At 42.0% G+C, this 13,664-nt stretch overlaps 1 protein-coding gene and 1 long non-coding RNA gene across 3 annotated transcripts in view; both read left to right on the forward strand.

Annotated features, from left to right (window-relative positions):
- The first annotated feature begins 5,095 nt into the window (after window positions 1-5,095).
- LOC145551908 (uncharacterized) lies at window positions 5,096-5,917 on the forward strand. The gene is made up of 2 exons (XR_014087780.1): window positions 5,096-5,401; window positions 5,483-5,917. It is a non-coding gene; the product is annotated as an uncharacterized LOC145551908 (long non-coding RNA).
- A 6,219-nt stretch (window positions 5,918-12,136) lies between these two features.
- The window catches only part of LOC103460734 (chemokine-like protein TAFA-5), a 58,807-nt gene continuing 57,279 nt past the window's right edge, over window positions 12,137-13,664 (forward strand). For both annotated transcript variants that reach the window (XR_014087781.1, XM_008403020.3), the window contains exon 1: window positions 12,137-12,771. Coding sequence is in view for 1 of the 2 variants with exons in the window: in XM_008403020.3 (XP_008401242.2) it covers window positions 12,666-12,771 (106 nt within the window). In the remaining variant the exon portion in view is untranslated. The remainder of the gene's footprint in view (window positions 12,772-13,664) is intronic.

Consider the following 13,664-nt stretch of genomic DNA (forward strand, 5'->3'; position numbering starts at 1 on the left):
CACTGACATGAAAAATAATATTGAAGAAATAAATATATCAAATCTAATAAAAACATAAATAAGTTCTTTACTGTTATGGTCTGTAAGATATATTTATTCTCAGTATTAGATATGGTCTCAACAAACCCATGACACTTCAACAATATTATTTTACCTTTTATCTGGAAATAGTGTCTGTTTATTCTTGCCATACAGTCTCTGTATTAATTATTGCTCTAAAGGTCTTGCCATACCAGTTTATTCCTTTGTATTTACTTTAGTTTCTTAGTTTATTCTTGCATTTTGTTCTTCATTCATTTCCATTTAGTTTCATTTGATTAGTATTATCCTCTCTTGGTTTATTGCTATGTCCACTTTAGTTTCTTTCCTGTTGCTAGATTTATTTTATCGTTTATTGACCATCAGTAATCTTCACTCATCACCTGCTGCGCCTCCTAATCATCATGTTTCACATCATGTGTTGATTTTTCACTGTTCAGCGTCAGATTCTCTGTTTTTATGCCATAATTCAGATCTAGTTCGTCGCTCCGTTTTATGTCCCACTTCTCCTGCTCAGAGTTTTGCGCAATGTGCGTATCTTTTTTTTTAACCCCCTAAGGTGCAGGGCGGTCGGGAAGCGTATCGATGGGGAAAAGGCAGACTGACAAACCTTTTAAAACAACGGAAACAATTTCTGCATTCTGATTATTGAAATTTAAAAGTGCTGTGTTGTTCTATCACCCCGTTTCATACCGGACCACTTACAGCACCGTGTTAACGCTATAAAATGAACGCTCTCTATTGTGGTATCACCCATGGGATTTCTTTATTTAAATGGGTTCATTTTTCAGAGGGATACACAGTGAGGGTATCGTGATTTTAGTAATTACATGTTTACAAGAGAGATTTTCTGTTGTCCTTCCGTGGAAGCGGGCAGCATCCAGACAGAAATAAAACGCTTTTTAATATAAGTTGCTGCTTAACATGATCACAGAACTGCCAAAACATATGTACAAATATACCAGACAAAGTGAATCACAGCAACGTCATCAGCCGGTGAAGCTACCAGTAGCAGGAGAGGAGCTGCGCCAGAAGCTAACAGAAGCTAACAAACACTGAATAGAAGAAGAGCTGCCATCGATACAGTTGCAGCCAAGCATGGTTTAATGTTACACAATACAGTTTTACCAAGTTGCTCAAAGTCTAAACTGGTATTGTTGTGCATTTAAGGTGTAAAGTTTACCTTCGACTAAACGTCCCCCAAAGGCATCCCAGCGCCCCCCTTTTGTAAAAATGTCCGCCAGCGCCCCCTGCCGTCCTCTGATCGCCCCCTGGGGGGTGGTACCGCCCACGTTGAGAACCGCTAAGGTAGACCTTTGTGACCACCTGCAAAATAAGTGTTTAGTACCAAAGCAGACCCATGGAAGCACAGTTTTCACTGTGACCCCTGAAGGTGTGCTGAGATATATGAAGATGTTAACAGTACCAGGACATAGCAGGACTTTCATGGATCAGACTTGTTTAGAATACCTACACCAGATTGACAATTAGATATCTCCCCACTGCTCCTTTCTTGAACCATTTTTTTGACTGAATACCCTGTACATTTTTAACTGTACATCATCCAAGTTTGGATGTTGATATGCATAAGTATGACCATTTCTTCTGCTTTTAATACATCTTATTTGATGGGAGATATTCACTTGCTGCCGACCATGTCCCACCAACTACAGTGAAAAAGTGACTAGATAAGAATAGTTTACTTAACCTGTCATTATTTATAATGTTAAGCTTAATTAGTGTATATTGAGGATTTATTTTTTCGCAGTGGTGGCTCAGGAGGTGGAGGTTTATCCTGTAAACATAAACTTCTCACTTCACCTTCCTCAGTTGCTGTGTCTTTGGGTAAGACACTTTGCCTGCTGGTGGTGGTTAGAGGGCCTGTTGGTGCCGGTGAATGGCATCCTTTATTCTGTCAGTGTGTAGCACCTGTGGCTACAATGTAATTCACTACCATAAGCATGTGAATATGTGTGTGAATGGGTAAATCACCAAATGTAGTGATGGAGTCCTCTGGACCTGATAATCGCTACACAAGTACAGGCCATTTACCATTTAAAAGATTCTGAAAAAAGGTTTGTCACAGAATCGAAAAAAAAAACATCTATTGCTTTGTCCATCTCTTCCTGCTCTGCCTACTTGAAAATAACCAATGTCCAGGATTGCAAGTTAACCAAACTTGAACAACTGATATGGGCAAGCATAAAACATACGCAAATGAGATGGGATTTACACAATCCATCATAATCATAGGAGAGTTGTCTGTAGATTCATAGCAGAAGGAGTTTTTGCTCGCTCTACTCCTGAGACAGGCTGATAAGAACCAGGCTGCAGAACTCACTAGTTCAGAGTTAGGATCCTCAGTAGTCCTAACTCTGAACTAGTTAGGACTCCTGAGGTTTTAAAAAAAAACTCCTGGTTTGAAAATATACATTTTTTAAAACCAATTTATTTAAATAAAAAAAAAGGAAGCTTGGTAAATAACTACAATGGCTTGGCAAATTTAATAAAATTCCTCTTTCGTCTGGCAATGTATTCCAGTGTGCAGGGCTGGAATACCAGCCCTGCACACTTTTTCGTTGGCAAGAAAGATGGAACACTGAGACCTTGCATAGATTACCGTGGGCTAAACCAAATCACAGTCAAAAATAAATACCCTCTACCTCTATTGTCCTCTGCCTTTGAGCCTGTCCACAGTGCCACGGTTTTTTCCAAACTGGACTTAAGAAACGCGTACCATTTGCTTCGCATTCGAAAGGGTGACGAATGGAAAACTGCCTTTAAGACCCCTCTAGGGCACTTTGAATATTTAGTTATGCCTTTTGGACTGTCCAATGCTCCAGCTTGCTTCCAGGCCTTGGTTAACGATGTTTTGAGAAATTTTTTGAACATTTTCGTGTTTGTATATCTGGATGATATACTCATATACTCCAAGAACTTAACGGAACATAAACGCCATGTCCGCCTGGTTCTGCAACGGCTACTTGCAAATAAACTCTATGTGAAGGCAGAGAAATGCGAATTCCACCAATCATCTGTGTCCTTCTTGGGCTTCATACTCGAGGGCGGACAGGTTCGTCCTACGGAGGAAAAGATTAAAGCAGTTGTGGAATGGCCGACCCCAGAAACACGTAAACAGCTCCAAAGATTTTTAGGTTTTGCAAACTTCTACCAAAGATTCATCCGCAACTACAGTCAAACAGCTCTTCCTCTAACCGCTCTGACCTCCACTAAGTCTCCTTTCCTGTGGACACCCAGAACGGAAGCAGCATTTAAGAAACTCAAGTCTCTTTTTTCTGTTGCCCCTGTCCTGATTCAACCTGACCCGTCTAGACAATTTATTGTGGAGGTTGATGCATCTGATACAGGAGTGGGAGCCGTTTTGTCCCAAGTATCAGGTACTGATAATAAGACACATCCTTGTGCCTTCTTTTCCCGTAGGTTATCCCCTGCTGAACGGAATTATGATGTGGGCGACCGGGAACTTCTGGCCATCAAGTTGGCCCTGGAGGAGTGGCGGCATTGGTTGGAGGGTGCGGAACATCCGGTGCTGGTTTGGACCGACCATAAGAACCTCTCCTACCTTCAATCTGCCAAACGCCTCAATCCACGTCAATCCCGTTGGTCTCTGTTCTTTTCGAGATTTAACCTGTCCATTTCTTACCGTCCAGGCTCACGCAACCAAAAACCAGATGCTCTGTCCCGGCAATATGCTGCTGATAACTCAGACAAGACTCTTGCGACCATCTTGCCCCCCAGCTGCACAGTGGGAGTTGTCACCTGGGAGATTGAGGACCTCATAAAGCAAGCTCAGTCGTCTGAATCTACACCGGTGAACTGCCCAGATAAGATTTATGTCCCCTCAGCTGTTCAAGCCAGATTTCTACATTGGATCCACGCTTCAAAGTTTTCAGGGCACCCAGGTACGAGTCGCACCATTTCTCTTATAAACCGCAGGTTTTGGTGGCCATCCATCCATAAGGATGTTAAAGAATATGTGCGAGCTTGTGTTGTTTGCTCCCGGAACAAGTCCTCTCATCAGCCCCCATCGGGACTCCTTCAACCACTACCTGTTCCCAAGTGCCCGTGGTCTCACATTGCCATTGATTTTGTCACTGGGTTACCTCCCTCTAAGGGTATGACGACTATACTCACCATCATAGACCGTTTTTCTAAAGCCTGTCATTTAGTTCCCCTTCGCAAGCTCCCCAGTGCTTTTCAGACTGCTCAGTTGATGGTTAAACATGTCTTCTGTTTACATGGCATCCCAGTTGAGATACTTTCGGACCGGGGTCCGCAGTTTGTGTCCCAAGTTTGGAGACATTTTTGCGCCGCTCTCAAGGCTAAAGTAGTACTGACTTCTGGTTATCATCCTCAGACCAATGGCCAATTAGAAAGAATGAATCAAGAACTGGAGTCAGTCCTCCGCTGTTTCACATCCACCAATCCGTCTGACTGGAGTAATTTCCTGCCTTGGGTTCAGTATGCACACAACAGTCTTGTTTCTGCTGATACCGGTTTATCTCCTTTTGAGGTTTCCTTAGGATACCAGCCTCCACTTCTTGCCACTGAGGAAGACCAGATCTCTGTTACTTCTGTCCAACACCACATCCGGCGCTGTAAGAATATCTGGAGATCTACCATCATCACCCTCAATAATACTTCTACTCAGAACAAACGTTTTGCTGATCGCAGAAGGATTTCGGCTCCAGTGTACTCTCCTGGTCAAAAGGTTTGGCTATCCACTCAAAACATTCAGTTAAAATCCATGTCTAAGAAACTATCCCCTAGGTTCATTGGACCGTTTGAGGTGGAATCCATAATCAGTCCATCAGGTGTCTGTCTTCGTCTCCCAGCCTCGCTAAAGATTCATCCAACTTTTCATGTGTCTCAAGTTAAACCTGTCCAGACCAGCACCTTGTGCCCTCCACCTGAACCCCCTCCTCCCGCCCGTCTCATTGATGGGCACCCCGCTTACACAGTTCGCCGGATTGTGGACTCCCGTCGGCGAGGTCGGGGGTGGCAATACCTTGTTGATTGGGAGGGCTACGGTCTGGAGGAGCGCCGCTGGGTCCCTGCTTCGTTTATTTTGGATTCTGATTTGATCACTGATTATCGTTCTTCTTTGCCTGCCAGTTCGTCTCGGCTGCCAGGTGGCAACCGTTAGGGCGGGGGTACTGTTGGGATCTGGGGGTATTTGGGGTTGTTTTTTGCCATCACCACTAGATGGCACCATGGAGGCTAGGATAGGAGGATTGGAGTGCTGATGTCACCGTCACACCGGTTCCTAATCTACTCGTCAGCAGGACTTCAAAAGACGGCGACTGCCAGCATACCAACGCTTGAGTGTTAGCCAGTTATGGTAACCCTGAGCCCCCCAGTGATCTAGTTTACCTCTCCGTTGAAACTGAACTAACGCCGTTTGTCGTTTGGATTCTTTCAGCTGCTCCTGCGACTACTAGTCTGGCTGTAGTCTCGAGTTTCCTTGTGACGCCGTGGAAACATCACCCATTGGTGCCCAAGACCACCACTCACCTTTCCTCCGTGGAACCAAAGAGACTCCTCTGAGTCAGAAGATCCTAGCTGGCAGTCCGCCCGCTCTATCCGTGACGTCAGGATCCTAATATCTGTCCGCCCTCCACCGCAGCACGATCTCCATCTCCAGCGCCTCACGCCTAGCCGCACCGTTGTTGTTCTCCTCCCCGAGTAAGCATAGTACTGTAGAGCACTGGAAATTTCCCACAGTCCCTGAACTCACCTCCCGATCTGTTGTTGTTGTTTCCAGACGTCCTGGCTTACCTGTTTCTCGCTGTCCACTTCGTTGTTTTTGAGACGATACCTGGAAAGCTCATATTTGTTAATAAATCACTTAACCGATCTTTGCTGCCTGAGTTGTGTTCTGCATGTGGGTTCGTAGTGTAAATACCATCATGACACTACCCTTATTGATCAAGAATCTAATATTTAATTGGATCATACTACATCTTTGTCATCATGTGGGGGCAATGCAAAGCAAATGTAATTTTGCCTCTATAACAACTTGGCTGCAGACTGCTTTAACGATTAAAAAAACTCAGAGAGGTTAACTCTATGTAATTTTTTTAATGTTAGCACCTCAGAGAGATCTAGAATTGTAAAGTGAAGAGATATTAAGTCCCCATATTGCCTTGGGCCGGCCCTGCATGAAGAGCTGCTGCGCTGTGCATCTCTGCTGGAATCTACCTGGAATCCCCCGGTAGCCCCTTTGCCAGTCCGTCCTGCTTTTGGGACATTGTGATTTACTTCATTGTGGCATGCTTGGCTTTATGCTGCAGTTCAAATTATTGGTACAGTATTGTTGTTAATGTTTATGTGATATTTTTGTGAGCTCCAAATGCTATGGGTCGAATCTTTCTTTAGCAGTTGAGTTTCTGCAGTAACTTATATTCACAGCTGCTCACTTCCAGTCCAGATCCCGTCAGCAGTGGTGAGAACCGCCTGGTAGTAACGTTACGTTAAGGTGAGGCAGAGAGCAAACAGTGAGCAGGTGGTACTGAGGATTTGAGGTTTGTCGAGGTGACAATCATGGTACCGTTACATGGTACTGAGCAGCACCAGTGGCGGCTGGCCAGTAGGGGGCGCTTGGGCGCCGCCCCCTTTAAATTGTTTAGATAATAAATAATTTAATTCTTAACTGCAAAATACTTAGAAATGTATTTATTCATTCTGTATGTCCAATAGACATGTTAGAATGTATTAAAATAGTAAATACATAATTCTATTTAATTGCTCACATTGTGCACACTTCCTATGTGCAGGGCGCCGTTCTAATGAGAGTGTATGTAGGCGCATCAACTTTTGGCAAGCAGGTTGATCTGAGGCTGACTTTTAATTGGTTATTTAAGGTTTTCCACAGGGCGCAGCGCTCTGCGTCCCGGACACACCCATTCTGTTGTGTCAGTACTGGTTGAGTGTCAGTACTGGCTCATTTTTTTTAAAACATTGTGTGATTGGACAATCCTAACGCAGTTCGTTAGGTCGATTCACGTTTACGTTTGCAAAGTGGAGTCGTTTCAAAATGAAAGAAAACTCTGTTTTGTCTTTACAAAAAAATGCTTTTACAAAGCGTTCACTTGAAGAAAAAAACAGGATAAAGGAGCTTGGACCGGATCGTCCCAATTTACAAATTCAGCAGCAGGCAAGTGATCGTGGACGATCGATCCTGCACGCGGGCTTTTTCCAGCTCTTCTTATGACAAGCGGAGTTGGGTAGCTGGATGTGATGTCGGACACTGAGTGTAGAAGACCATGAAAGGATTGTTGCTGCAGAGGTGAGTTGTTGTGGAAAATCACTGTTACACTGGTTTATAGTAGTGTTATTTAATATATTAGGAAGATGTGCGTTGTAGTTAGAAATACCTTTAGTTGTGTCTATGCTGTGTAGGTATGTTGATGTAATGTTTGTCAGCAAGATATTTTATTATTTAAGTTGTACTGAAGTTTATGGGTAATGGGGAATAAAACATTTGGTTACTGAATTTTGTATAATCTTGTCCCACAGAAATCCTGTAACACATTTCATAACACAGCCTTAAAAAATGGCAGCAAATGTTATTAAAATCAGTAAGTTTATAAATAAAATGTGTTCCTTCTTTCTATGACTTAATAGAAAGGACAAAATAACATTTCATATTTAGAATGAAAAATGTGATTATAAAATCATAATCTTCATGTTTGTCCTTCTCTCTTAAGGTCTGTGATCATACTGGGACACACCAGGGAGCGCTTTTCTTTCACAAACCACCTTGTTAGTGCCACACTCCTGCAGGGGGACAGATTTGAACAATACAACACAGCATTTCCTGAAGATGCACTGAGCAACACCTTAAAAGCCGATCCAGTGGTCAGTCGAGGTAAACTGAAGACAGAGCTTACTCTCATCTACAGCAAGGAAGAGTTCAAAGCCTGTTGTGGTGCTGTGGGCCTACTCCAGCTGTTTATGGAAAACAATCTAGAAGAAGTCTTTTCAGAAACTGTCACGCTCTTGAAGATCCTCATCACCACACCCATGACCACAGCAGAAGCTGAAAGGTGCTTTTCAACTCTGAAAAGAATCAAGACTTTTCTGAGAAACTCAATGATTCAGGACAGGCTGAATGCATTGGCCATGTTGTCAATGGAGAAAAGACTGGTCACAGAGATGACTGACTTTAACAAGAATGTAATTGAGAAATTTGCAAGGCAGAAGGAAAGGAGGGCAAAATTCATGTTCAAATAGTGCTATTTTTTAAGATTTGTTTTGTTTGTTTGTTTGTGTGCGCCCCCCTCAGTTTTTTTAGCACCAGCCGCCACTGTCAGGGAGGCTCCTTTATTTACCATCCGTATCCCCCGGTAGTTTTAGGCTGAAGAAGCTGATCAGGTGCAGCGTTAGCTTCAACTGGTAGCGACGGATATTTACAAGCCGCCATCTTCTTAATTCAGGTTCGCTTGGAAATCCATGAAAACGTAAAAGCTCATTATATATGGAAGACAACAATGTTCATAGTATTGCTTTATTTGCGTCTGAAATTCGACTTTGTCTTTTCTAGCTGTCATGGTAACTCAAAGCGGAAACAAGAAATCCGCATTTCGCTCATGCTGATGTGAGCAGTCCTCTCAGGGAGTTTTCATTTAGTAACTGAAGATTGTTTATGTGAATGCAACCTGCATTTAACATAAAATGAATGTTTTCTCTTTCACTTGAAATTGTGGGCAGTTCTGTGAGATTTATTTGATTTTGTATAAATTAGGCTGTTGAGGTTTTTCAGTTATCCTTTTTACTGAATGCTGCATTATGCCTGCAATATGTTTCATGTTTTTTGTCTAAATCTGGTGAATTTATTGCCAGATCATTTTTCCATTTTACCAGCTCACATTTATACCTAAAGCGGAAAATTAACAGATCGGCAATGATTGGTATGGAATTGTCAGCAAAAAATCTAATCAGAGCAAGTACTAAAAATACATTTAAGATATTTTGCATTATGGTGTCATTCAAGATATCTTTAATTAGAATTATGACTAGTCAAAACTAAATTGATATGGGAGCTACTACTAATTGAAATATCTAGAATTTACTTTATGGTTAGTCATTTTTGCGATCATTAATAAGCCTCCCTGAACACAGTGGTGGTTGATTAGTTCATTTTAAACTCCTGCTCTGTTATTTTGGTAATGGAACCGAAACGCACAGAATTACGCAACACCTTGTTGTAACAATAATTACTGAGATTATTGTTGTTGGGTCATTAATTTTAGCACGTTTTGTTGATATTTTTGTTGTTCTTTAATAAAGTTACGAACGTTTTGATAAGGAGTCAGAGGACGTGCTGGTCTCAGTGAACTGGCGGCGTTCAGTTTGTCACCTAATGCTGAGATCCACTCAAAACCTTCCGCGATCGACATATTGCACCGCTGCTCTAGCAAAGCACGAACAGTTCAGAAACAATATGAAATGAGAAAAAAGTTATTTATTAACAGATTAAGTCGTGTTTTAGATTGTTCTTGAAAAACTAATCAGTCATGACTGATTAGTGGGTGAACTCACAGCTGCACAGTGAATCCATTGATTTTTTTTACAGCAGACAGCCGCTCCTCTCTTGAGGGTACTGCGTACCCCGGCAAAATATTTTAGGGGTAGCAGTACCCTACCGTACCCCCTTACTTTCACCCCTGGTCAGTATCGTGAGTTAAAATGTTCACAAAAGTAAAATGTTCGTTTTTGTGGCACATCTGTATCTTATTTTGAAGGGATATATAAACGTTACCATAGCGACCAGAGTCAGACAGAGCGTTTGGGCAGTGGTCGAGAGGAGATGAGTAGAGCTTGTGAGTCTTAAGTCTGGTTTAGACGGCAAGTTTTAAGAATGTCGGCCGATTCTCCAAACCTCTGTGACCACAGAGCTGATAAAAGTCCAACAGGTTCGATCGGTTCGTGTGTCCAAGGCAGGAGCAACACGAACCGATTCCAGTCACGAACATCCCGATTCCAGAGGATAATCCAGTAAAACCCCCAACATAGCATATGGAAATTTAGAATAACCAAACACGGATGACAATGTAGAAGCAATAGTGATAGTTTGTGGAGTCATTTTAAGAGATAAAAGACGTAACAAAAAGAAAAGGCGGTGGATAAAAGACGACGGGAGCAGCCGCTCTATTTGCTGCACTAGGATTTAGAGGTGACTATGTTTTTTTATAGTTAACATTTTTAACTGAATAAACATAATAATGAACTTTAGATTTGATAATAAACATTTCCACATATCATCTCCGATATACACCGGACTCAGTTGCGCGATATGTTGATATGTCAGCTGTTTAGGATTCCTCTCTGTTCTGACGTCACAGCGCTTTCTGATTGGCTACCTGTCACATTCAGCAGGTTGGATTCTCGTTCCCAGTCAGGGAAAACCTCACAGGTTGAGATAAAAAGGCCAAGACAACCCAAATTGGGTATATTCAGGATTTAGCGGGAACACCAACAGCGACTCCACCCAATCAGCCATGACGGAGGCTTATTAATGATCGCAAAATAAATATCAAGCCTGAAAACCTTATATTGTAACGGACTGAATGTTATGTTTTTAACATAATCTCGGGTTGGCTTGTGGAGCGCAGGAGGTTGCCACGGCAACGGGCAGGGGCGGAGCTATAGGGGGCCTGGGGGGGTGGCTGCCCCCGGGCCCGGGTCGGATGGGGGCCCGGGTCTGGAGGTGCCAGGGAGGGAGGAATGGTTTCAAGTCGCTTAAATGTCTGATTATAGACGGAGAAAGTACGCCCTCGCCTGTTGAGAAAGGTGTATTTAATGTTAAAGTCAACATTAAATACACCCTCCCCCTCTTGCTCAACAGCCTACAGCAGCTGATGCACGTAAGGTGCCCAGTGATTCGTTAGGGGTCCGGTAATTAGCCCCGCCCCCCGGCCCGACGCTGACTTGTTCCGCTAGTGGCAACGGCTGTGCTTAAAAGACAGACAGAGTAAAAATGTGCGACTGGTTTAGAGTTGATCACCTGTTCAGATTTTTACCTTTGCTTACCTTTGCTGTGGCTCTTCACAGCCGCTGTAGTTTCTGAACGTTCAATAAACGACAAACTTGGACTAATTACCTCGTTCTTTGTGAGTATATGTCATTTACAACAAACATCAAAGACAGTAAATATGTTTCATTAAGTATCTAACAAACAAATGGCTTCTACTGCGATAATTATGTGAAATTTAATTAATTGTCTAATTTAAAAAATAGTTTGGTGCTTTGAGCTCCGAGTCTGAGAGGCTTGTCCTTTATCAAACAATTTTGTTTTTTGCCTCTTATTTAGTGGAAATATTGATGTTGATGATTCTCCAAAATAATAACCTTTTTCAACCTTTATAGCTCCACTGTTGAAAATGAGAAGCTAACATTCACAAATGACAGTGAAATAAAATCCAGTCCAACATCTGGTTTGAGGTGATTCCTCTGGAACCTGTTGGGGGAAAAATATCCCAACTTCAGAAGATGAGCTTTAACCTAACAGAGCTCTGTGGTTCCTCCTATCAGTATGAGAGTCAGGGTGAGGAGGCGCCATGTTAGGAAGAGAAGTGGAAGCTGCAGGATCTTCAGAACAAACAGGTCATGATGCTGGGCTACTGATTATCCCTCTGTCTGGACACAGGATCAATAGAACCAGTTTAAAAGCTAAAATGAATGGTTATATGCCAGACATGGAAAACTGGGATGCACTCCATGCCATGATGTTCAGGATTTAGGTCTCAAGGCATCTCAAGGTGTCAACATTGCAGCCAGAGGGCTGTAGGAGGAAATTTTATATATAAATATATATATAACCATTCATTTTAGCTGGCATATAACCATTCATACACACACACACACACACACACACACACACACACACACACACACACACACACATATATATATATATATATATATATATATATATATATATATATATATATATATATATATATATATATATATATATATATATATATATAGACAATTTCTTTTTTTTGTCATAGTACCCCTAAGAATTTAAAACTACTTTCAGCCCTGGTCAGACTAGATTGCGCCCCGGCATGTCTGTAGTTTGAACCACAGTGACGTCAGTCCAGGACGTGAGAGGTACATCCAGTTATAAAGCAGCTTCCGTCGGACTGGAGGAGAGAAAATTCTCAGAAAAACAGCAGCGACAGCGGTTCTCTGTGAACTTCCTGCAGGGAAACAAGCGCAACATGCCCGCTATAGCAGCAGCTTCCACCGGAGCCGACTCCTCTCATCTCCCGGTGGACTGACGCCAGTTCGGAAGCCCGACACACCAGAAGCGGACTGAGGTGTATTAGAGAGTTGGCAAACTTATTATCTGGGGTAAATGTGTAATTCAGAAGAACGCGTTTCTGTGGAACGGACCACAAGCAGCAGCAGCTCTGCTGACCACCAGAACTAGTACGAGAGTACGAGCTTTTTTCTTTTTAAAGGATATATCACTTTTAAATAGTTAATGTGGTAATTCAGGCTACAGTTAGTTTGGTTCTCATCTTACTCCAATTGGACTGAATATATGGACGTGAAGAAGGCTCAGCAGCACGGATCGAATCATTTTGGTTCTGATGGTTCTCCCCCCGGTCTCCCTCATGCTGCTGCTCCGGCTGACCTGGACTCTGACTGCCGCCGCGGGCTGCTTCCTGCTTCTCCATCACCACCTGCTGAGTGCTGGTACGGTATAGTTTGCCAATATAAACTATGTACTAATCTCATGAAAATCGAGTTGGATCGCTCATGGTTTTACTGAGAGGATTTGACCATTTCCTAAGAAGTTATTCAGACAGTATGAAGTTTTCTTTTGCACACATTTCACCACATCTTTATTCACAGCAAGCGTTCCCATGCTCATATTCTGCTGTGTTTGTTTAGCTATATCTCTAAACCACTATAATTTCTGACAGTTTTAGAAGAAATTTGACAAATTTAACATTTCATGCCTCAAGAAATAAAAGTATGACTAGATTATACATCAGAATAAACAAAAAAATAAACAGAACTTAAAAATGCAGCAAAATTCAGCTTAGTGCTGCAACAATTCCTTGAATGACCCGAGTACCTCGATTATTAAAATTCCTCGAGGCAAATTATCTGCCTGAAAACATCGTTAAATTATGTTTGAGTATTTAGCACACCATGTTCCACCCAGGTAATTATTTGTGTTGCACTATACACACACACACACACACACACACACACACACACACACACACACACACACACACACACACACACACATATATATATATATATATATATATATATATATATACTTAGTACTTAGTAACAGGGGTGAAAGTAGTTTTAAATTCTTGGGGGTACTATGACAAAAAATAAATAAAAAATATATATATATATATATATATATATATATATATATATATATATATATATAGGGTTAGGGATGACACCTTGAGATGCCATGAGACCTAAATCCTGAACATCATGGCATGGAGTGCATCCCAGTTTTACATGTCTGGCATATAACCATTCATTTTAGCTTTTAAACTGGTTCTATTGATCCTGTGTCCAGACAGAGGGATAATCAGTAGCCCAGCATCATGACC

The sequence above is a fragment of the Poecilia reticulata genome, chromosome 6, assembly GCF_904066995.2.
Source record: "Poecilia reticulata chromosome 6, P_reticulata-male-v2, whole genome shotgun sequence".
Lineage (NCBI taxonomy): Eukaryota > Metazoa > Chordata > Actinopteri > Cyprinodontiformes > Poeciliidae > Poecilia > Poecilia reticulata.